At 36.7% G+C, this 22,931-nt stretch overlaps 3 protein-coding genes across 3 annotated transcripts in view; 1 reads left to right on the top strand and 2 right to left on the bottom strand.

Moving 5' to 3' along the window:
- Nucleotides 1–22,931, bottom strand: part of zbtb1 (zinc finger and BTB domain containing 1) — a 422,399-nt gene that overhangs the window by 50,530 nt on the left and 348,938 nt on the right. The gene's annotated exons all lie outside the window — the stretch shown is intronic.
- rhov (ras homolog family member V) lies at nucleotides 13,229–16,070 on the bottom strand. Its single transcript, XM_051874396.1, has 3 exons — nucleotides 15,631–16,070; nucleotides 15,473–15,531; nucleotides 13,229–14,921 (listed from the first exon to the last, which is right to left on the bottom strand). The coding sequence occupies exons 1-3, from the start codon at nucleotides 15,827–15,829 to the stop codon at nucleotides 14,475–14,477; spliced, it is 705 nt and encodes a 234-aa protein (XP_051730356.1). The 5' UTR covers nucleotides 15,830–16,070; the 3' UTR covers nucleotides 13,229–14,474.
- Nucleotides 16,542–22,930, top strand: vps18 (VPS18 core subunit of CORVET and HOPS complexes). The gene is made up of 5 exons (XM_051874377.1): nucleotides 16,542–16,969; nucleotides 17,045–17,186; nucleotides 17,552–17,643; nucleotides 19,016–20,886; nucleotides 21,870–22,930. The coding sequence occupies exons 1-5, from the start codon at nucleotides 16,879–16,881 to the stop codon at nucleotides 22,596–22,598; spliced, it is 2,925 nt and encodes a 974-aa protein (XP_051730337.1). The 5' UTR covers nucleotides 16,542–16,878; the 3' UTR covers nucleotides 22,599–22,930.

Below are 22,931 nucleotides of genomic sequence, written 5' to 3'. Positions count from 1 at the left end.
GTTCTCAGCCTCTCTCTTTCTCTGTGGTTGTTTTGGACTGTGTGCTTTCCATCTGCCTCCCTGTGAACTTTCACCTAGAAATATCCACCAGATATCCTCTTAAATTTATTTCTCAGGTTTGCTACTGCCAAGTGCCTGCAAACAGTGGAGAGGGAATAAATAAGCAACCATTTTGTGATATTATGTTAGACAGTGATAAAGCAGAAAGATAACTCATTCTAAAGAAATGAGAATAACAGGCTGTATATAGAGAGAGAGAGAGAGAGAGAAATTCTCTTTCAAACAAATGCTGTTCTTTTGAACTTTCTATCAAAGAATCCAAAGAATACTTTAAAAACAATGTTCCTCAACGTCAAATTGCAAAGGCTTTGCAAATCTCATCATCTACAGTGCATAACATCATCAAAAGATTCAGAGAAACTGGAGAAATCTCTGTGCGAGATCACTGTCAATGACGAGTCACTGTCAATGACATTACTAAATGGGCCAAGGAATACTTCCAGAAACCACCGTCAGTAAACACAATCCGCCGTGCCATCCGCAGATGCCAACTAAAACTCTCATGCAAAAAGGAAGCCATATGTGATTATGGTCCAGAAGCACCGTCGTGTCCTGTGGACCAAGGCTCATTTAAAATGGATTGTTTCAAAGTGGAAAAGTGTTCTATGGTCAGACGAGTCCAAATTTGACATTCTTGTTGGAAATCACGGACGCTGTGTCCTCCGGGCTAAAGAGGACGGAGACATTCCAGCATGTTATCAGCGTTCAGTTCAAAAGCCAGCATCTCCGATGGCATCTCTGATGGTGCATAAGTGCATACAGCATGGGCAGCTTGCATGTTTTGGAAGGCACTATGAATGCTGAAAGGTATATAAAGGTTTCCAGATGATGTCTAATGTATTCTTGTGTATTTCAGCAGGACAATGCAAAACCACATACTGCAGCTATTACAACAGCATGGCTTTGTCGTAGAAGAGTCCGGGTGCTGAATTGGCCTGCCTGCAGACCAGATCTTTCACCTATAGAGAACATTTGGCGCATCATTAAACGAAAAATACATCAAAGACGACCATAAACTCTTCAGCAGCTGGAAACCTATATCAGGCAAGAATGGGACCAAATTCCAACACCAAAACTCCAGAAACTCATAACCTCGATGCCCAGACATCTTCAAACTGTTTAGAAAAGAAGAAAAGATGCTACACCATGGTAAACATGCCCCCGTCCCAACTATTTTGAGACCTGTAGCAGGCATCAAATTTGAAATTAGCTCATTTTGTGCATAAAATTGTGAGATTTCTCAGTTTAAACATTTGTTATGTTATCTATGTTCTGTTGTGAATAAAATATTGGCTCATGTAATTTGAAAGTCTTTTAGTTTTCACTTTATTCAAATTTAAAAAACATCCCAACATTTTTGGAATTTGGGTTGTATATCGTTCATCAACTGGAAAAAAATCATTCTGAAAGTGATTCCAGCGATATTGTTTCTCTGTGCCTTTATCATTATAGTTGTGGTGTGGACTGCTATTCTTTTATATTTAGAACGATTTTTAGAACTATATCTTTATCGTTATCTTTATAGTTATAGTTAGTTGTCTTTGGTGTGAACAAGCCTGTAAACGTTGATAATAATTTTTAAAAACATGTTTATTGAACACCCAATCAGCATATTAGGATTTCTCAAGTTTTTTTTTCAATTTTTATTTCAAATTTCAAAGATTTCTGAACTAATATTTCAATTTTTTTTTTTTTTTTACTGTTTTTACTGTGTTTTTGATCAAATAAATGCAGCCTCGGTGAGCATAAGAAACTTCTTTTCAAAATCATTAAAAAAATCTTGCCGACCCAAATGCTAGTGTATATATTAATATATATAAATATAATAATATATAAGTACATGCTTTTCATACATCATCAGATGTCATAAAAAACTACATTATGACATTTACAATCCCTTCTTTTTGAAAGGCACTGTTATGGTTGCAGAATAATAATTGTAGCAAGTATATGCAATTTCCTCAAAGATTAAACAGATTATGTTAATCTTCAGTGCTCAGTTTCATGAGAGCTCTTATAGATATCATGTCTAAGTCTGTGGAAGCGGATGTCGATGTGTTAACCCAGCGCTCTCCTCACATTACCTCACCAGCAGTTAGCTGATCTGAAAGGCTGGGCCGAGACTAGATGTTCTTCCAGTCAAACCAGTCTTCCGGCTCTTTTGGCTGTTAAAATGAGAGGTGAGAGAAAGCTTGTCAAGCTGGTCAGGTGAGCGTTCGCTTTGTTAACAAAACTTAAGCCTTGCACAGGCTTCATTTCAAATCATCAGTCTACATCTATCAATGACCTTTGGTCTAGATACACTCGCATTAAGAGCCACAATAGTAAACATCTTAATGGCTTGGTTCAATTTTACGTTTGTGGGGGTGGATAATGTTGAACTCTCAGTCTTAAGTTTTTGGAAGTTATCTTCTAGAATTTATGAGGAAATTAATCTGCGATGACATCATTTTGGTTTTGTGAACATTTTGGAACAGTGTTATCTTCAAGACTGGTTTGGGTATATTGGTGCTTCCAAATAATTGTCAGTAGAATTTTTTTCCATCATTTTAACAATGAAAAGTATGCAAACCTTCTTTTAAAAAAAACTCTGATGGGTCCCATTCCTTCAGATTGAGTAAGCAAGAACGAGTCACGTTTAAACGTTTGGTAGATGTCATTGGAAAACACAGCTGACCCACATGCCAGTCTTGCATGCATTGCATTCTTACAATAATACTACCATTAGAGCTGACAAATGATAACACAGTTGTCTCAACTGCCCCAGATCATTCTAAGAAAGAATTTTGTGACTCTTGTATGAGTTTTCTAAGCTCAGTGTCAAGAACTTAAAGGGTTAGTTCACCCAAAAATGAAAATAATGTCATTTATTACCCACCCTCATGTCGTTCCACACCCGTAAGACCTTTGTTCGTCTTCTGAACGCAAGTTAAGATATTTTTGATGAAATGCGATGGCTCAGTGAGGCCTCTATTGCCAGCAATGTCACCGAACCCCTCAAGATCCAGAAAGATATAAAAACATATTTTAAACAGTTCATGTGAGTACAGTGGTTCTACCTTAATATTATAAAGCGACAAGAATACTTTTTGTGTCAAAAAAAAAAACAAAACACCTTTCAACAATATCTAGTGATGGCCGATTTCAAAACTCTGCAATTTGGAATGGAATTACCTGCGTCTGTGCATCTCTCAGCATTTGGCAGCAGCATCTTTGTCTTTCTTTAGCTACTTAAAAGTAGCCACGTTATCACCTCACTAATGAGAAATGTAATAAAGCTTTCCAGTAGCAAAAATATTTTATATATGCGCTGACAACAAGTTTCTATGTGTGTTTTTTTCCCAGAAAGTTTTTCATATTTATTTGCTTGGCCAGTGTCTTTTGTATTATATCTTGGTTCTTTTGCTGTTGTAGGAATAACTGGAATAATTTGGAACTGTAATGTCTGTCAGCCAATCAGAATCAAGATTTCTAGAGCGCTGTTGTATCCACCTTATTTTGCAACTCGATATTAACCTATTTTCTGTGAACGTGCTCATCATTAGCTAACCAAGAATAACAAAGTGTGGTAAATGATAAAACTATTTGCCCTACAAACTAGTGTATTTATGATAATGACAATCAATTAAAATAATAGGATAACAAATACCAGTTTGCAATATCAAGCAGCATAACAGACTGGAAGTGGCTGAACCAGAAGTCTCGCACATTTTAGTTAAAAATGGTCACACCAACTCTTTTATGTTAAAAATATGTTGGATAACATGTAGAATACAGTGCAGCTTTTTGACTCTCCATTATATTTGTAAAGGTTTCTTATGTGGAATGATGACTGATGGACAGTGATGGTGTTCTCATCAGCCAATGATCTTGTCACTCAACAAGCCTTGGCAAGCTTGTGAGAATTTATGCAACTTGATGCACCATTGGTAAACATGTTCTGATGTCAGCATGTCTTCCCTTTCGGTACTGGCTCGGGTGGTTGGGAAGTGTGGGATACTGCTGGTTGTTGTTGTCATCTTGTCCTTACTTGTAGTTGCACCTCTCAGTTGGCTCGTGTGGCTGCACCCCCACCCCTACAAGTGTGAGAAAGGCACCACCTTCTGATTCTCACCCTTGATGGACCTATCATAATTAATTCACTTATCTTAAGAGATGCATCTCATCATTACAATAAAGTTATTGATTTCTGGAACTGTTTAATAGCTGTTTGTCTTGCCCAAGTTTTATTTTATGATCAATTAAAATATGACTGTGTGTGTCTATGACTCTGTTCCAAATCTAGTGAGATTCTAAGCATCTTAATTGAAATGAAACCTCTTAAGTAATAAATGCTCTGAAACTGAACAGGGGCTCAACATTTGCTGCAACATTAGAAGTAGGGTAGGCAATGTTTTTCATGAACACTTTTTGTTATACTGGTTGAAACTCTCTTCATATCTTGATAGCAATCAATAATAGAAGTGGTATAAATATTAAAAAAAAATCTTCTTAGGACCAAAAAATGTCCTTCCAATCATTGCATTCGGTCCTCATAAGCGGCTGTTTCTACGGGCCGCTATATGTAAGTTGTCCACCATATTGGAATGGTCAAAGCTCTCTGTGAACATTTGAGAGCAAGTAGACTGTGTCTGCAATCGTAGTTACAGTAAATGCATGAATGAATATCTATATCTGCAATAGTCTTCAGCAGATGATTTTGCTAAACTAACACAATACAACATGATGAAGGTGTCAGATAACACAACATTAAAATGTTACCATAGTTTAAAACCTGTAATATTGAGTTAATACATATAAAAAGAGAAAGGTTAGCCCATTTCTTCGGGAATTTAAATCTCAGTGGTTTCACAACTAGAAGCTGTGAAATTTTGTGGCATCCTTGACTCTTACTGTGAGTGACGACAAACTGACCGTTCAATGATGGCAGACACACCAACATGTCTGGAGCAGTCGAATGTGTTTTCTATGTATATGGCCTACCCTACCTGTAATCAGTGTTGGGTAAGTTACTTTAAAAAAGTAATTAATTACTAATTACATCATCAATGTTGTATTTAAAATACTTTTCTAATTACTCTGTCTGAAAAGTAATTTAATTACTCAATAAGTAACTTACTAATTACTTCTTAAAATCCCTATAAACCTTGACCAGATAGACAATAGAAAGGAAACTCTTTTAATAATTTAGTCAAACAATGAATAGTTTAGCCTTTTATAGCTTTTTAAATCATTTTAACTTTATTAAAACATATACTAGGCCTATAATACTTTTATTTACTTTTATAATACTTAAATTTTCTAAAATCTAGTCGGTACCGATACCACCAAAAGTGTACAATACTCAATACCATGGTAAAAATATATAAAAATACAAATAAAACAATGCTATATATTTTTTTCCAGGTAGGTATAATAGTAGAAAGTAAAAATACCACAGAAATTGAATAATCAAATATAAAATAACTCTGCATAGTCATAACTGTATAAATTAAATATAGAATAATCCTTATTAAAGCTTTTCTTTTGTTGTTTGATTATCATTTATAATACAGACAGCCAATAGTAGACAGTAGCATGTTTTAAAGACTGTTGTCACTAAGACCTAATGGAGGGAGACAATATGCTGTTACACATGCTGTTCACATTCACATAACCAACGCGAATATACGCCAAGAGGGGCATTTTGACATAACTGTGTGTGTATTTGAACGTTTATGTGTAATAAACCGCGAAAATCTGACACTCGCGAGAGGCGGATGTGTGTGCGCTTTGGTCGAGAGCGAACTGACTGAAGACCGTCTCTCAGAGAGCGCGCGCAGTTTTTTCTCCCTAGGACATAGCTTACATTTTACCGTAATGTTCTTGCCTACCTGTGTCAAAAAAGTGAAGTAATTGGATTATTTCCATTCTGCAAAACAGCCACTCGCTTCTGCCGACATCTTCAGACAGCGACAACACAACCAACTGGTGCGAAGTTGCGAACTCACGTGCAACTGCACTACAGCTAACGATTTTAAAGAGGCAGCGTTCACTTTTACCTTTAGACGACAAATTTAGATTTTAAATTCAATATTGATTTATACAGAACTTTTGAACTAATTTACAGCATGTAACGCAAGTACATTATAAGTAACTGTAATTAAATTACCTAAAAATGAACAGTAATCCCTTACTTTACTTTTTCAGTGGATAAGTAATTTAATTACAGTAACGCGTTACTTAGTAACGCGTTACACCCAACACTGCCTGTAATGAAGCGATAGAAATACATAGCACACAAATAGTGGTTACAATATGCAGTTTTTAATAAGTATTTTTATTAAAAAATGTACAAGTATTTTTGTATTATTTATATATATATATATATATATATATATATAAAAAAAAAAAAAAAATATATATATATATATATATATATATATATACAGTACATATACAGGGGTTGAAACATCTGGTTTTAGACCACAATCATTTATTAGTAGCCTATGGTAAATGATTGTGGTTATTAGTATGGTGTAGGGCCTCCTTTTGTGGCCAATAAAGCATCATTTTGTCTTGGGAATGACAGTGGCACAGAGGGATTTTGAGCCATTCCTCTTCCAGAACAGCGGCCAGGTCACTAAGTGATGCTGGTGGAGGAAAACGTTTTCTGAATTGCACCTCCTAAACACCCCAAAGGGGCTCAAAAATATTTACTGTAGATCTGGTGACTGTGCAGGCCATTGTTCAACTTCATTTTCATGTTCATCAAACCATTCTGTTACAAGTCTTGCTGTGTGTATTGGTGCATTATCATGCTGATACACAATGTTTGAACCATTAGGTGCACATGTTCCTCCAGAATGGTTCGGTAGTTCTTGGCAGTGACGCGTCCATCAAGCACAGTAGGGAATGCCATGATATTTCAGCCAAACCCATCACTGATCCACCCCTGTGCTTCACTTTTGGCAACAACAGTCCAGGTGTTAAGCCTCTTTGGGGCTTCTCCACACCAAAACTCCCACGGATAAAGACAACGAAGGTGGACTCATCTGAGAACAATACATTTTTCATTGTCCACAGTCCAAGATTTGCACTGTTGACACCAATAAAACCAACATTTGGCATTGGCATGAGAGACCAAATGTTTGGCTACAGCAGCCCGACCATGAATAATGACTCTCTGGAGCTCCCAATGAACAGTTTTGGTAGAAACAGGGAGTTGAGGTGCACATTTAATTCTGCAGTGAGCTGGACAGTTGCGGTTTTAATGTATTTTGGATACGATCCGAGTTAGTACTTGGACTTCCCTTTCAGACAGCTTCCTCTTGCACCAACAGTTACTTCTGTTGGATGTGGTTTGTCCTACATGGTGGTATGCTGACATTACCCTTGATATCAGATCTGGAGACACCACAAAGACTTGCCGTCCTGGTCACAGATGAGTCAGCGAGATGTGCACCAACAATTTGTCCTCTTTTGAACTCTGATATGTCTCCCATTATATTGTGTGGATTGCAGTATTTTATATACAGCTGTGGTAATTCAACCTTCACTCTCTGCTCTAAGCGTGAATACTGTATATATATATATATATATATATATAAATAATGAATTTATAATTTTGATTATATTATATAAATATAATAAAGAATAAGACAACATTTCTATTTTAGTTTAACTTGTTGTACTAAACTAACTAAAACTGGAATAAAAAAATAAAACTATATAGACATTATATATATATATATATATATATATATATATATATATGAATATATATATATATATATTTTTTTTTTTTTTGCTCATTCGTGAATTCTGGGATTGACATCTCTGCAAGGGTGCTGTGTTAAAATTTGCCTTAGAAGGCAGCATAATTATAATTTCCTTTTGTAACAGACATTGTTTCTGAATTGAACATAGGGGCTGCCTATGTAGATGGTTCACTTTTGGAACAGGACCTGTGCAGTCAGAGACATTTTGAAAGAATTCATGGAAATCAAAATACAGCAAAGTGAAATGTCAGCATGTAACATCATGATTGCATCTTTTGTGTTTATGTTGAGGAAGATGGATCTTTTGTTGGTCAGACTCAGCAGATCGTTGCTCAATGGGTTTCAAAAGGTCAAACTATAACGTGGACAAGAGTGACATGTCAATGGCAAAAGAACAGCGCAATTGATTTAGTTCAATGTTCAAAATGATACCATCACATTGAACAGTCCAATCAAGGCTTATATCAAATCTTTGAAGTCATTATCAGCTCATCAGTATTGTGAAAGGGGACCAATATGAAGATCAGAGCGGCACAATTTCTTTGAAGACGGACATTTGTGATGCACTGAAAGACATTTACTATAGTTGCTGATGAACTGTCATTCTCTTATGAAGCAATCCATCATGGCCATTATCAAGCAATCTGTGTTCACAGGATCACATGACTACTTACCAGTTATCTGTCAATTCAACCAGGAACAGATTTAACAGGGTTCTGTCTTACAGTACATGTGTGAGAACTGAAACCATAACAGCTTATAAGCCACACACCCGAAACTGGGGATGAATCAAACAAACATGACAGTGTGGGAGTGTGCAACGTTATTGCCTATAGGCAGTTCTGCAGACAACAGCTGTGAGACAAGTAGAAGCCCTCGAGCTGTCCGTTATCACCACTTTTAGTTTCCTGAATAACACTTTCCTCCTGCTCAGGGGATCTTTTCTACAACAATATTTGCTATAATTAAAAAAGTCATTTAAGTTCTAAGTTTAAAGTAAAACATCACTTAACTAATTTAATTGCATGAAGACTGGTTTATTAGTGCCAGTTTGTAAATCTAACAAGGCTTTGTTCTAGGTTAAAAAAAAATGAATGCATAAAAACATTAAAACTAAACAAAAAAAGTATTTATTTACTATCTGTGCTTAGTAAGGCAAACATCACTATTAGTTTTATGGATTTGAACAAACTTTAAGTGTTTAAATTGGCTTTTATCTTTTACCACAAAATTTGTTTTATGGACATGAATGATAACTCAAATCATGTTTATCATTGAGAACAGGTATGCTATTACTTTTCCAAGTTATCGTACTAAAATGTTTTTGACTGGCAGATGATAAAATCGTCATATAAATCCCATGGACCCTAGCCATATCTTGGGACCACAGTATCAGAGACTTGGATAGGCACTAGTGAAATATTAAAATAAAAAATAAAATAAAATAAAATAAAATAATAAAATAAAATATAAAATAAAATAAAATAAAATAAAAAATAAGATAATAAAATAAAATAAAATAAAATATTAAATAGATCTGCTACACTGTTGCTGCTGCTTTTATTGCTGCTGCTGCAGAGCAAGTACGGGACTTCCTACTGCCAATGCATACACGATAGTGATGCGCAGGTCGTCACATAACCCGCGGACCCCGCAGGTCGGGTTGGGGCGGGGAAAGAAATTGTCACTTTATTTGCGTGGCGGGTTGGGGCGGGTAATTAAAAACAAAATTTTAAAAAATCCATGTATGTTGCGTGCAATTCCCTATAGCCTATATTAAATATTTGGGAATATCTATTTTCATATTTTATTAGGTTCTTTGATAAGGTTACAATATGAAGGCCGTAGCAACGTAACTTGCGTGATGTCCCCAAACCTTTGGCGTCACGTGATACGTCACGAAAGCGGCGCGCCAAGCAGCTCCTGCCACCAGCCACGACAACAAAAACTGAGAAACAAAAGTGAAGATGGAAGACGAGGTGCGGGAGAAACTGAGGTCGGGAATTTACATAATTAAAAGAAAAAAAGGTCAGGCTGCTAAATCTAATGTTTGGGACCGGTTCTCAGAAATTAACATTTCCGTGTGTTAAATAAAACAAAAGTTCAGTGGTTATGTAGCGTAGGCTATAAACTGTTGGCCTATACAAATCTGAAATAAAAAATTGTTTAGCCTATTAGATGAATACAAACGCTGCTTTGTAAATTTTGAAAATGTTTATCAATATCTTGTTATTAATATGACCTGATTTATGGTTCATATTCATAATCATAGTTGTTGCCAGTTTACAGGGCGATGTTTCCAAGCACTTTCAGGCTGAAATAAAGGCTTTTTTCATTTACATTGCAATGCCTAGTATGTCTATTTAATGGTCGTGGGTGCGGGGCGGGGCGGGTTGTAAAAATAGATACAGTGGTGCGGGGCGGGCTGGGGCGGGCCAAATAATTTCATAAAAGCGGGACCCGCGGGTTGGAAAAAAAGCCGACCCGCGCATCACTAATGCACGACACACTACTGTGAGCAAGTAAGACATGCTGCTGCCATACAATATAGCGTATATGAATAACCCGTAGCAGATCTATACAGGTGGAGCTGGGGATGGTGGAGAGTTTCTGAAGCGCGCTGCACTGCTAAGCAATGCAAATGTTTTGAAGGTTGAGCATGCAAGCTCATTGGCTCATTGGAACCAATCAGCTGTGCCCTATAAAGATGTGATTAGATGAGTTAAATGATGTATTAGCCTGTGCCATCTAGAGTTTCATAACTGAACTTTGTATTTGGTGCATTGGTGTTAATATTAATTGTGTAAATGCCATTTTTAAAGCACAAATTGTAAGATTTAATGTAAATATGGCGTTAATATAAGTAAAACAATCTGCAAATAAGGCCTATTCATCATCTTGTCTGCCAAACAGCCTCTGGCAATAACAGTAACATGTGATTTAGCTGACCAGGAACAGGCCAGGTCTGTGACTATGCACCTGTCTCCTGTCAGGAGGCCTTTAGGTAAATGTGACAGCAGTGAAACTCACTGAAACTGGCTGCGTGCCAGAAAAGGCACTAGTCAGTTTAGTCTGAGCCCTGGGAAAGGGGGCGGGCAAGAAACCTAACAAAGGGCTGAGTAACCGTTTCTTTTAACCACAAAGTGAGATGAACACCTTACCATTCATGGGAACCTAAACCTGTCAGGCCTGGCCTCTGTTGCTCAACATGTGGAAAGCAGTATCATGCTAGGCTCAAAAGCACAAATGCATCTTTAAGGAAATGTGGGTGTGTGTGAACATGGCTGAATTTACAAGTTGAGAAGATTAATTTAATTACTTCATGTCAGGCTAATTATAGATATTTGTCATTTCTTGCTTTCCTGCACTTTAGAGTTTTAATATTCAGTATGGCTTTAAGGATTATAATTAAAACTTCAAAATGTTCTTCCTTATTTTAGTTGCCCACAAAACAGACTATAAATTAAATATAATTTCTGTTTTTTTATTTATAATAAAATTCAATAATATAAAACAATGTATAATTGCTCATAGAATAGAAGTACAGTATTGTTTGATTCCATTAATTCATATTAACAAGCATGAGGTCATGTGTAATTTGATCTTTCATATTGTTAGGAGCGGTAACACCTAATCTAGTTCTCATGATCAATATTGATTCACTTCAATGCAACATTAGAAATGAGTCAGAAATTGTACAACTCATAGGATGCTCTGCAGATCACACGAGTATAGCCTCACAGTGGAAGTGATTCATTGTTTTTTGGGCTTACCAATCTTCAATTGTGTGCAATATACTGATATTGTCAGTACTGATGTCAGCCATTACTTGAGAAATTCATAGCAATTTGATAGAAATTTCGATTTGAACTAGAAAATGAAAATTTGCAAGACTCTTTAAACGTTGATGATATATTGCTGTCAAAAAGTTTAAAACATTTTAAAAAGCCTTAACATTTGTATGCTATAGCGTATTAAGCATTTTAAAAAGAAAGAAAGAAAGAAAGAAAGTAAGGGATTTTAGGGAGTTTTTGTTTATATTTTTATTTCTTAAAGCCTTAGATATGTATAGGGATTTTGAAAAAAGTCAAGCCATCATAACAATCTGAATTTAATTTTAAGTAGTTTGAACAGTACAAACAATGGCAACAAGCCCTTTGTCTTCTGTTTACACTTCAAGGGTACGTGAGTGACATCCTCTCCCACATTCAGCTGAGCTCGGCTCAAAGTCACAGCATGGGACCTCGGAGCAGAGAACTGTGAGTTCACAATGTATTCATATTCCTTCGGTACCTGACACTTCCCTGTGTGTCTCATTTACACCCTCTGAAGATATTTGCAGGGCCATTTACATCAAGTACTCATGCTGTTTGAGGAGCGTATTCAGATCTCTAACATTTGTTTGCTATGTCTATAATTTAGTAGAACATAGCATGTGCAAGCAAAGCAATATGTTCTCATAACCACAGAAAATTTAATTTGATTTAATTTTTAAAAAAAAAATCAAGTTCATTTGTAATTAGAATTAAAATGTTGAAAGTAATACTTTTATTCCGCAAGGATGCGGTTAAATTGATTAAAAGTAACAGAATATATATATAAAGTTACAAAAGAATGCTGTTCTTTTGAACTTTCTGTTCATCAAAGAATACTGAAAAAAAGTATCATGGTTTCCACAAAAATATTAAGCAGCACAACTGTTTTCAACATTGATAATAATAAGAAATGTTTCTTGAGCAGCAAATCAGCATATTAGAATGATTTCTGAAGGATCATGTGACACTGAAGACCAGAGTAATGAGTAATATCACAGGAAAATACTGATTCAGTGTCTACAAAGCGCACGTGCAAAGATTAAGTCAAACGCCCTTTACAAAAAAGGTAAAACAATGATGTCGGACGATTTTGAAGTTGGAGGAGAAAATGAGATGGAGTTTGCCTGTTACGTGTGATCGTGATTACGTAGTGTGTGGCGCATCGCAGAGCAGTGCAAGACAAGCATATGTGGTTAAAAAGTATATAAATTATTTATTTATTTATTTTTTAGAAAATGACCGATTGTTTCACTAGACAAGACCCTTATTCCTTGTCTGGGATTGTGTAGAGCCCTTTGAAGCTGCATTGAAACTGCAGTTTGGACCTTCAACCTGTTGTACCCCACTGAAGTCCACTGTGGAGAAAAATCCTGGAATGTTTTCCTCAAAAACCTTAATTTCTTTTCGACTGAAGAAGGAAAGAGATAAACATCTTGGATGTCATGGGGGTGAGTAAATTATCAGGAAATTTTAATTCTGAAGAGAACTAATCCTTTAATCTAAGCCCTGTCTGTGAAACCAGGCCTTTGAATGGAAGTGTAATTGCTTATATTATTGTTTAACTGAGCTCAGAAAAACCACTAGGAAACAATATCCAATTTCATCATGTTGTTCATTTATTTGATATTTAAGAGGAACATTTTAAGATTATGTAAATAAACAACTTTCACATATAACACTTAAAGCAGGATAAAAACAAAGGACTTGGATAGTTGCATTGTAAAAACAGCATTGGAAATGTATTTTGCCCTTTAAATTTATTTCCAGATAATGCAAAAAAACACTGAAGGAGAAGCTGTTTAAAAGTGCTGCTTGAATTTGATCAAAAGGCAAAACAATAGTGAAGGCAGACAGATAAAATGTTGAAAGCGGTACATCCTTCTTGCCTGAGGCATCAAAACAGAACAGTTAAAACTGTTAAAACAGAACTGTTAAAAACAAACAGCATTTAAAAAAAAGATATCTTCCACAAGAAGCACATTTATAACAAAGACAGCACTGTTTACTCTGTGAGAAGTACATGCTGTCAGTAAAATATTAAAAAAAATAAACATAACCGAGCTACGGCTCCACAAAATGGGCTGGGCTGCTATACTTTCATCTGTGTGTGCGTTCTCACAATACATTCACACAAGAGAGGACGCTAAACCTGTCTTAGGAAACCAGGAACAACCCTGCCAAATTTTCCCCGGATGCAGGAAACCATTTTTTTCACACAAGCCTAATAATCTTATCTTGCCAATTTGCAAGACAATCGCCAGCTAAGATTTATCAGGAGGACAGACTGAATCATTGTAAGGGTGATGTTGGATTTATATGGTCACAAGCACCTAAAGAGGGAGACAACTCACACATCAGCTTTAGTTCAGGCTCTTGCATATGAAAGAGTCTGTCTAAGTAGTGCCTGACACAAAAGAGATAAGACAGATACCCGCTCTTGTCCCCTCGACCATCAGAGACACATCCACGTGAGCGCCATTCAAGCTTTGAATAGGCAGCTAACCAGCTCATGCAAATTCATTCATTTACATATGGTGGGTGCTCTTTGTGAACAATAAATGATTTAAGGAGTAGTTTTCTCTAATCTTTCTTCATAATGGGTCTATAAATCTTACAACATGTATTACTTATACAGGTTGTATGATTAAAACGTTCCTTAAACGGTTTGTTGAGCAACGCGACAGCTCTCACATGTCACTCAACTCAAACGTTCCTGGGAAGTTCCCCAAAGATCAAACAACTCCGCCCATAAAATAAAGCTAAATGACCATAAGTAAACACATTGTCCAAAATAAGTTAATATCTCGTGTAAACAGTTCACACATTTTGACCCACAGGGTCAGATGAAGCAGAAGAACTTCTTCCAGCTGCATTTGGAAAAAGCTTTAGCTCGTCTGTCTGACAGCCTCCGTTTTTTGACCTTCCTGGCCTTGTGTTTAATAGCCGCGAATATTGCCGCGTCGAAGGCCTCTTTTAGGTTCTTCTGGGTCAGGGCCGAACACTCCACATACTCGGCGGCCCTGATCTTCTCAGCGAGGCTCCGTGCCCGTGAGCTGAACACGGGTTTGACCTTGTATCTGTCCAAGTCTATGAGAACATTAACGTCCAACAGAAGGTCTGACTGTGTTCCAACTAAAATGATGGGGGAGGATGGGTTACACGCACGAATCTCAGGGATCCATTTCTTGGTAATGTTCTGGAATGATGTGGGGTTAACCACACTGAAGCAGAGGAGGAAGACATCCGTGTGTGCATAAGACAGAGATCTGAATTCATCAAATTCTTCCTGTAAGTCAAAGACAAAGATAGATAAGAACACCTGATAAAGTTAAGTCTTTTTTAAATGACACTTTTACAATTTTTTTTTAAAGTACACTTTAAACTTTTTTACGTTAACTCTTTACAGACTTTTAAACAATGTTTACACTTTACAAACTTTTTAATCAAACCCAGCAAACATTGGTCCAAAGGCAACGTCGTGTCTCTGGCCAAAAATATTCACGGTATGACGGCATAAATAGGTAAAAATATGTAACACAGAACATTTCCTAAAAAAGCATTCAGAAACATTTTCTTTCAAACTTTCATTTTGGAACTATTTTTCAACCTTGACAGGACGTGTCGCAGGGACGTCTTTTCAACGGTCATTAAACGTCCAAATGTTTGCTGGGAATGTACACTACAGTGTACTTTTTTAAAACATAATCTACATGTTACAGACTTTTAAACAAAGTTTACACTTAACAGACTTTTCCATTTTCAAAATGTGAACTTTCTTGTTTTTTTGTTTTTACATTTACCACAGATTAAACCGTTTAAATGAAACTGTTACATTACCTGGCCAGCCGTATCCATCAACTGAATCCGCACAGGGGTCCCATCTACCTGAACTTGTCCTGAATAACCAAAAGTTTAAAAAATGTCAAGTTTTTATCCTCACAATTACTTTAAATTAACCATCATCACCTAGAAGGGGTCAAAGATCATACACTTACCCGAGAAGACGTCAAAAGCCGTCTGTTTGTAATCCGTGGGGTATCCATTGGTGGTGTAGCTGACAATCATACTAGTCTTCCCAACCGCACCATCCCCAACCAGCATACAGCTGATCGCTGGCTCCAGCGCGTCGTCCTGCTCTAAGCACACGGACGGAACTCTTGACTCGTGGTAAAAGTAATCCATTTGAGGTGGCATGTCCAACAATTAAAGCCAAGAAGAAACGTCTTCAGGAAAACTTTTTAAACTCCACAGTATTGATTGGCGTCTTTGTTGAGACTGATGAGTGACTCATTACTTTCACAGCTCAAAAGCTGAATTGACTCTCTCTGATCTGTGACGGGACCTCTATTCCTTTTGAATCAGCGATGTGGAGAGGCTTGACTTTGCATAGCCACGCCCACCACAGTCACGGGCCTCAATGGAAAGAACACAAATCTTTGGTTTGAGCACAGATAAGCTATTTAATGATTCGTTAACGATTTTAATCCCAAATGAACTGCAAGCCTTTTATAAAAAAAAAAAAAAAAAGATTTTTTTTTTTTTTATGATTGTAACTGGTGAAACAACGGAGGTAATTTAATAGTAGACCCTTTAAATATTAAATGCAGCTCTGGTCATGTTTTGACTAGAATGTTAAAATAGAGATTTTTATTTCACAAATCTGTTAAAAAAAAAAAAAAAAAACTTAAAAATAAAACGATTTAAGACCACTGTCTTTGGATCTGGATTAAAAAATAAATCAGAATTTTAAAATAAAAGTACCACAAAAATAAACAACACAAATTAGGCATAATCCCAGTCATTGCTAATACAGTGACAACATTTTAATGCATGAGAATCAATGCTTAACTAAACAGTGCCACTACGTGGACAGATAAAGAACAGCAGTGAAGTAAGTTTCTCTAATATAATCACATGATATTCATCAGCTGACCAAGACAGCCATGCACACAACATAGCTCGGGCTTTCAGTGCTGTCATTATTGATACATAAAATATAATTTGAAGCTCAGTTTCTTTTTATTTTATATCTGTTTAATCTCTTTTACGTTTTACTTAGCACACAACAGGGACATTGACAGTAAAAACAGCTTTTGAACAGGACGTTTAGCTCACATGCTAGCGTGTTATGGCTGGGAGCAGTAGATAGGGATAGGTTACTTTACATCTTTACGTGCAATGTAAACACAGGTTCAGTATTTTTTTGTAAATACTGTAGTTTTGTGAATATTTGATCATTTGCAATGGCATCTATTCTGGATCAATATGAAGATTCTCAGAACATCCGTCAACACAGCCGTGTGTCGGCGGCTAACATCGGGATTACTCATTCAGGTACAAACCTACATAATTTAGGATATTGCAGACATTATGATATGTGGTATTTTACGCTATCTTTTTCGTTCACAGGGTTTGTGAATGTAAGATTAGAAGAAGAAAAACCTATTTTCAACAAGCAGCGCATCGATTTCTCACCTCCCGAAAAAATCAACCACTTCTCAGTGTGCAACAACCAGTTATGCATGAGTCTGGGGAAAGACACCCTGCTGAGGTAAAGCTGCCATTTCTCGAAGCTGTGTTATCAACAACTGTTTAATCAGGAGATTTTGTCGTTGATACGTTTTGCATTGATTAGTTTTTGTACATGCAATGGGTGATTAATGTCTGAATACTGGTGAAAGGACTAAGCATTGAGGATGTGGACCATTAAAGGCAATTCTCTTTGAAATGCATATTTAATCTGCTGGTCACTTTATGTTAAAGTAGGATAAAAATCACTTAATCTGCCTTTTATTTTATGTTAGTGTAATCAATCAATTATACATAGCCTTTAAATAAATTAAAATAAATAGGATCGATTCCTATTTAAGCAGCATTTAAATGTTGTAATATGTTGACATACACATTATGTTTCAGAATTGATCTTGGAAAACCTGATCAGCCAAATCAGATTGAACTGGGAAGAAAGGATGATAGCAAAGTGCACAAACTTTTCCTGGATCCTACAGGTAATAACGTGTCAATGTGTCCTTGTTGTCGGAGGATTTAAATGCATTTGGGGCATCAATTAAAAGTCATTAGACACATAAGTGGTTTGATTAGATTTCCCTTGAAATTAGAATGACAAAAGAAGCATCTGTTAAGTAGTTCAACAGATGTGAACCAGGGAATTCAATTAGGACAACATATATTTTCAGTTCTTTATTTGGAATAAACACACAAATGTAATGCTTAGGATGTTTTTGATATGATTTTTTTTACATCATATAAAGCTCTGCAATGCATGTCATTCAGAGAAACAAATGCTCTGTTTCCACCTGGTATTAAGATCCGTTTCGGGTGATCCGATCACAAATCGGATTTTGCAAAAATTATCATTTTTTTTGCTTTCTGTTAACTTTTCAGACTTGTCAACTAGGTCTGACTGGCTGACATAGATAAGGATTTGTCAAAATGGCAAGATTAATTTGTGATAGTCAATACTGCAAATTAATCAGTAATGTTTTGCCATGTATGGCATAATTTAAAGGTTTAACAGAAATATTAAATAATGTGTTATTACATAATAAATTATATCTTTAATTATGATTAAATTTAAATTAAACGATACATGTCAATTTATAAATGTAAATATATAAAATGATAATTATAAAGTTGTAAGTTAATTTGATTAGAAGGTTATTTGGGTTTATAGCCGTAACCAGCAAACTTCAAAACATCTCTTTGATTGACAGGTGAGTAGGTTTTCAACTTTTTAAACTGGTCAGTTTGGTCTAAATGTTTGACATTGTGATATCTTATCTTGTGATACTCAATAGTACAAACATGAAATCATTAATTTTTTTGTAAATAATAAACATATTCAATTAAAAAAAAAATTAAATAATGTATTGTTTATATAAAATAGAAATAATCTTAAACATAAATATTACTTTTTAAAAAAAATATTTACATTTATAAACATGAGAAATGTTACATTTATGAATGTAAATATAGAATTATACATGTAAAATAAAAATACATTTTAAAAAGAGTTATTTTTGTTTACCAGAAAAGGTAACATTTGTGGCACAGTTGTGATTTAGGCTCGTCAGATAGATTATCCTTTATAATGCAAATGTGATGTGGTAATATGCGTTTCTACCTCCATATGTGGTTTCAGTGATCGGATCACAGAACATTTTGAACCCCATTTACACTTGTTTTTAGTACTGCCTGAATGAATGATGGGATCTCCCAAAATTAATCTTAATACCAGGTGTAAACAGGATCAAAAGCTCAGGTCTGGCTTTTTAAAACTTGTAATTCATTGTTGAACTGCTTAAAATACTTTATTTTTTATGCAGTTTTTAAAATGACATTTTCTCAAATATCTCACAGGATCACATTTAGTCATCAGTCTCACCACAAACGAATGTGTATACCTAAACCGAAACACTCAGAAGGTCCGAAGTCTATCACGATGGAGAGGCCACCTGATTGAAAGCATAGGTTGGAACAAATTAATAGGCTCAGAGACCAACACTGGGCCGATTCTGGTCGGCACCAGCCAAGGAATCATCTTTGAAGCGGAGATTTCTGCCTCTGAGGGCAGTTTGTTCAACACCAACCCGGACCAGTACTTCAAACAGGTTCATTCCCTGGAGGAGGATGGCAAGCCAGCTCCGGTCTGTTGCCTCGAAGTGGAACGTGGCTTGGAATCCAAGTACTTCATCGTTGCAACCACACGAAAACGGCTGTTCCAGTTTGTAGGAAAGCTGGCAGAGGGATCTGAGCAGCAGGGTTTCAGCTCAATCTTTTCCCAGAACCAGGATCTCCTACCCAGCTTCCAAGAGTTTCCTGTCAATATGGGCTACAGTGAGATCACATTCTACACGTCGAAGCTGCGCAGTTGCCCCAAGACCTTCGCCTGGATGATGGGCAACGGGGTTTTGTATGGACAGCTGGACTACGTGCGACCCGACTCCCTACTAAGTGATGTTCAAGTGTGGGAATACACACAAGACATCGATTTAAACCTTGTCAAGCCCATCTCTATAGTACTCACCCAGTTTCACTTCCTGCTCCTGCTTCCTGACCGTGTTAGGGGTATCTGCACTCTGAATGGGCAGGTTGTGCATGAAGATGTATTTCCAGATAAGTTTGGCATGCTAAAAAAGATGATCAAAGATCCCATCACGGGGCTTGTGTGGATCTACACCGAAAAAGCTGTGTTTCGCTACCACATCCAGAGAGAGGCGCGAGACGTTTGGCAGATGTACATGAACATGAATAAGTTTGATCTGGCTAAAGAGTACTGCAAAGACCGACCAGAATGCCTGGACATGGTGCTCGCCAAGGAGGCAGAGCACTGTTTCCAGAACAAGCGCTACCTGGAGAGCGCCAAATGCTATGCGCTCACTCAGAATTACTTTGAGGAGATCGCACTGAAGTTCATTGAGGCCAAACAAGAGGAGGCCTTGAAAGAGTTTTTGATTAAGAAGCTAATCAGCCTGAAGCCCAGTGAGAGGACTCAGATCACCCTGCTGGTGACCTGGCTGACTGAACTCTATCTGAACCGACTCGGTCAGCTGGAGGCCGATGACGGCAAACAACACCTCTTTGAAGAGACCCGTGAAGAGTTCCGCACCTTTCTTAAAAGCCCCAAACATAAAGATTGCTTCTACAACAATCGCAGCACCATCTATGACCTGCTGGCTAGTCACGGTGACGTGGAGAACATGGTGTATTTCTCGGTCATCATGCAAGATTATGAGCGTGTTGTATCTCATTACTGCCAGCATGATGACTACAGCGCAGCTTTAGATGTTCTCTCCAAACACTGCGATGACAAGCTCTTCTACAAGTTCTCTCCGGTCCTCATGCAGCACATCCCCAAAGAGGTGGTGGATGCGTGGATTAAGATGGGAAACCGGTTGGATCCGAAGAATCTGATCCCAGCCCTTGTGAACTACAGCCAGATGGGTAGCATGCAGCAGATAACTGAGACCATCCGGTACATGGAGTTCTGTGTGTATGAGCTAGACGTCAAAGATGAAGCCATTCACAATTACTTACTGTCGCTTTATGCCAAACACAAGCCAGATGCCCTGTTGTGGTACCTCGAACAAGCAGGAGCGCACGTCTCTGACATCCACTACGACTTAAAATATGCCTTGCGCCTTTGTGCTGAACATGGGTACCTGCGGGCCTGCGTCTTGGTTTACAAGATTATGGAGCTGTATGAGGAAGCTGTGGATCTAGCTCTACAAGTATGTGTGCTTTAACATTCTCTTTTATTTCTGTTTAAGAGGCAATCACTTAGAAGAGTGTCCACAATAAAGAAAAGGAAAAATCTTTGTAAGTCTGCATGAAGTTCGCAAGAAGTCATGTGTGACTTGTGACTTGTCTAATTATATAATCCACTTAAACTCCGCCCCTGCAAGATGGCGATCATCTGCTTCCAAGATCCAATCAACAACTGATGTATAGAACCAAGTACCTGCCTTACATTTTTTCTTTTTACAATTATTTGTTATACTCAGATGTACGTCACAATTTGGAAGAAAAGGTCTGTTCATTACGGCTTTAAAAGTCTGTTTCAGAAATTTACTATTTGTATTTATGTTGATTAAATAAATCTAAAAATGTCATGTGGTGTAACCATCAAGTAAAATGTAATGCTTTTTAAACATTTTTTTTCTTGAATATTTAAGTTATTTTAAGAAATACGTACGTTTTGAGATAAAAAGTTGTTTTTAAAAAAACAATTATTAATTCATAAATATCATGTTTTTGGGGAGTCGCACCACATGACATTTTACAACCTGATCAAGCCAAATTATCTGAAATTTTAAATTGATTGATTTTGGCATACAGTCATGAGGGTCTGCAGGTGTCCTCTCTATTATATTGTTTTTTAAAATATTAATAAGCAGTTATGTTAGTATTTTTTTTCTAAGGAACTATAAAATATATAAATTCTTTTTAAGAATTTTATTCTTTTAATGAATATTATTTTTTCATTGTGATATGATTGATTTTTTTTAATACTCCCCCCAAAAATATCAATTTATTTTAATTAAAAAATTAAACACATTCTCATTATAGAATAGGTGTCAAGTCATTGCATGTATGAATTATGTTTTAATGTATTTTTGAATTAATTAATAGATATTAAAAATAAAATAAAATAAGCATCAAAACCATTGACCCTAAAACTTTTTTTAAATAACCCCTATGTTTATCCCTTTAGGTGGATGTAGATTTGGCCAAGTCTTGTGCTGACCTTCCAGAGGATGATGAGGAGTTGAGGAAGAAGCTGTGGTTGAAGATTGCTCGTCATGTGGTTCAGGAGGAGAAAGATGTCAAAAAAGCCATGAACTGTCTGTCCAGTTGTAATCTGCTTAAGATTGAGGACATCTTACCTTTCTTTCCAGACTTTGTTACAATAGACCACTTCAAGGAGGCAATTTGTAACTCCCTGGAAGAGTACAACCAACACATAGAGGAGCTGAAAAAAGAAATGGAGGAGGCCACAGAGAGTGCCAAACGTATCCGTGATGACATCCAGGAGATGAGGAACAAGTACGGAGTGGTGGAGTCTCAGGAAAAATGTGCCACTTGTGATTTCCCCTTGCTCAATCGACCTTTCTATCTCTTCCTGTGTGGACACATGTTCCATTATGATTGCCTCTTTCAGGAAGTCATTCCTCACCTCTCTGCCTATAAGCAGAATAAATTGGAGGAGCTTCAGAAGAAGCTGGCAGCGACCACACAGACCACCAAATCCAGGCACAGGCCCAGAGAGGAGGATACCGTCAGCTTGGGCAAGGGCCAGGGAAGCAGAGAGCAGATCAAGTCAGACATTGATGACATCATAGCTTGTGAGTGTGTCTATTGCGGTGAGCTGATGATCAAATCCATCGACAAGCCTTTCATAGATCCACAGAAGTTTGATCAAGAGATGTCCAGCTGGCTCTGAAGGACACCTTTCAGCATGAGATTCAGCTACACAATAAATCTTCTCTGATTTAAATTGTGCATATGCTGGAAAAATGTAACCATTTGTGCATTGTGAAAATTGTATTTTGTTTTGAATTTTACATGCTATATGCTAAATTAATGAATATTAACATGATTCTGTTAACAGATATGTACTGTACAAATGGCCTTTGATTTTTATGTTTGCTTCCATCGACCAGTTGGCTCTAAAAAATGTAATGTGCAGTTGTCGCATTTTGAGTTAAGTGATTAATATCTTTTTAATGTACTGTATGCAGCAAAAAATGAATAAATGATTGCTATTTAACCAGAC

The sequence above is a fragment of the Ctenopharyngodon idella genome, chromosome 20 (genome assembly GCF_019924925.1).
Source record: "Ctenopharyngodon idella isolate HZGC_01 chromosome 20, HZGC01, whole genome shotgun sequence".
Classification (NCBI taxonomy): domain Eukaryota; kingdom Metazoa; phylum Chordata; class Actinopteri; order Cypriniformes; family Xenocyprididae; genus Ctenopharyngodon; species Ctenopharyngodon idella.
This window is presented reverse-complemented; position numbering and strand designations above follow the sequence as displayed.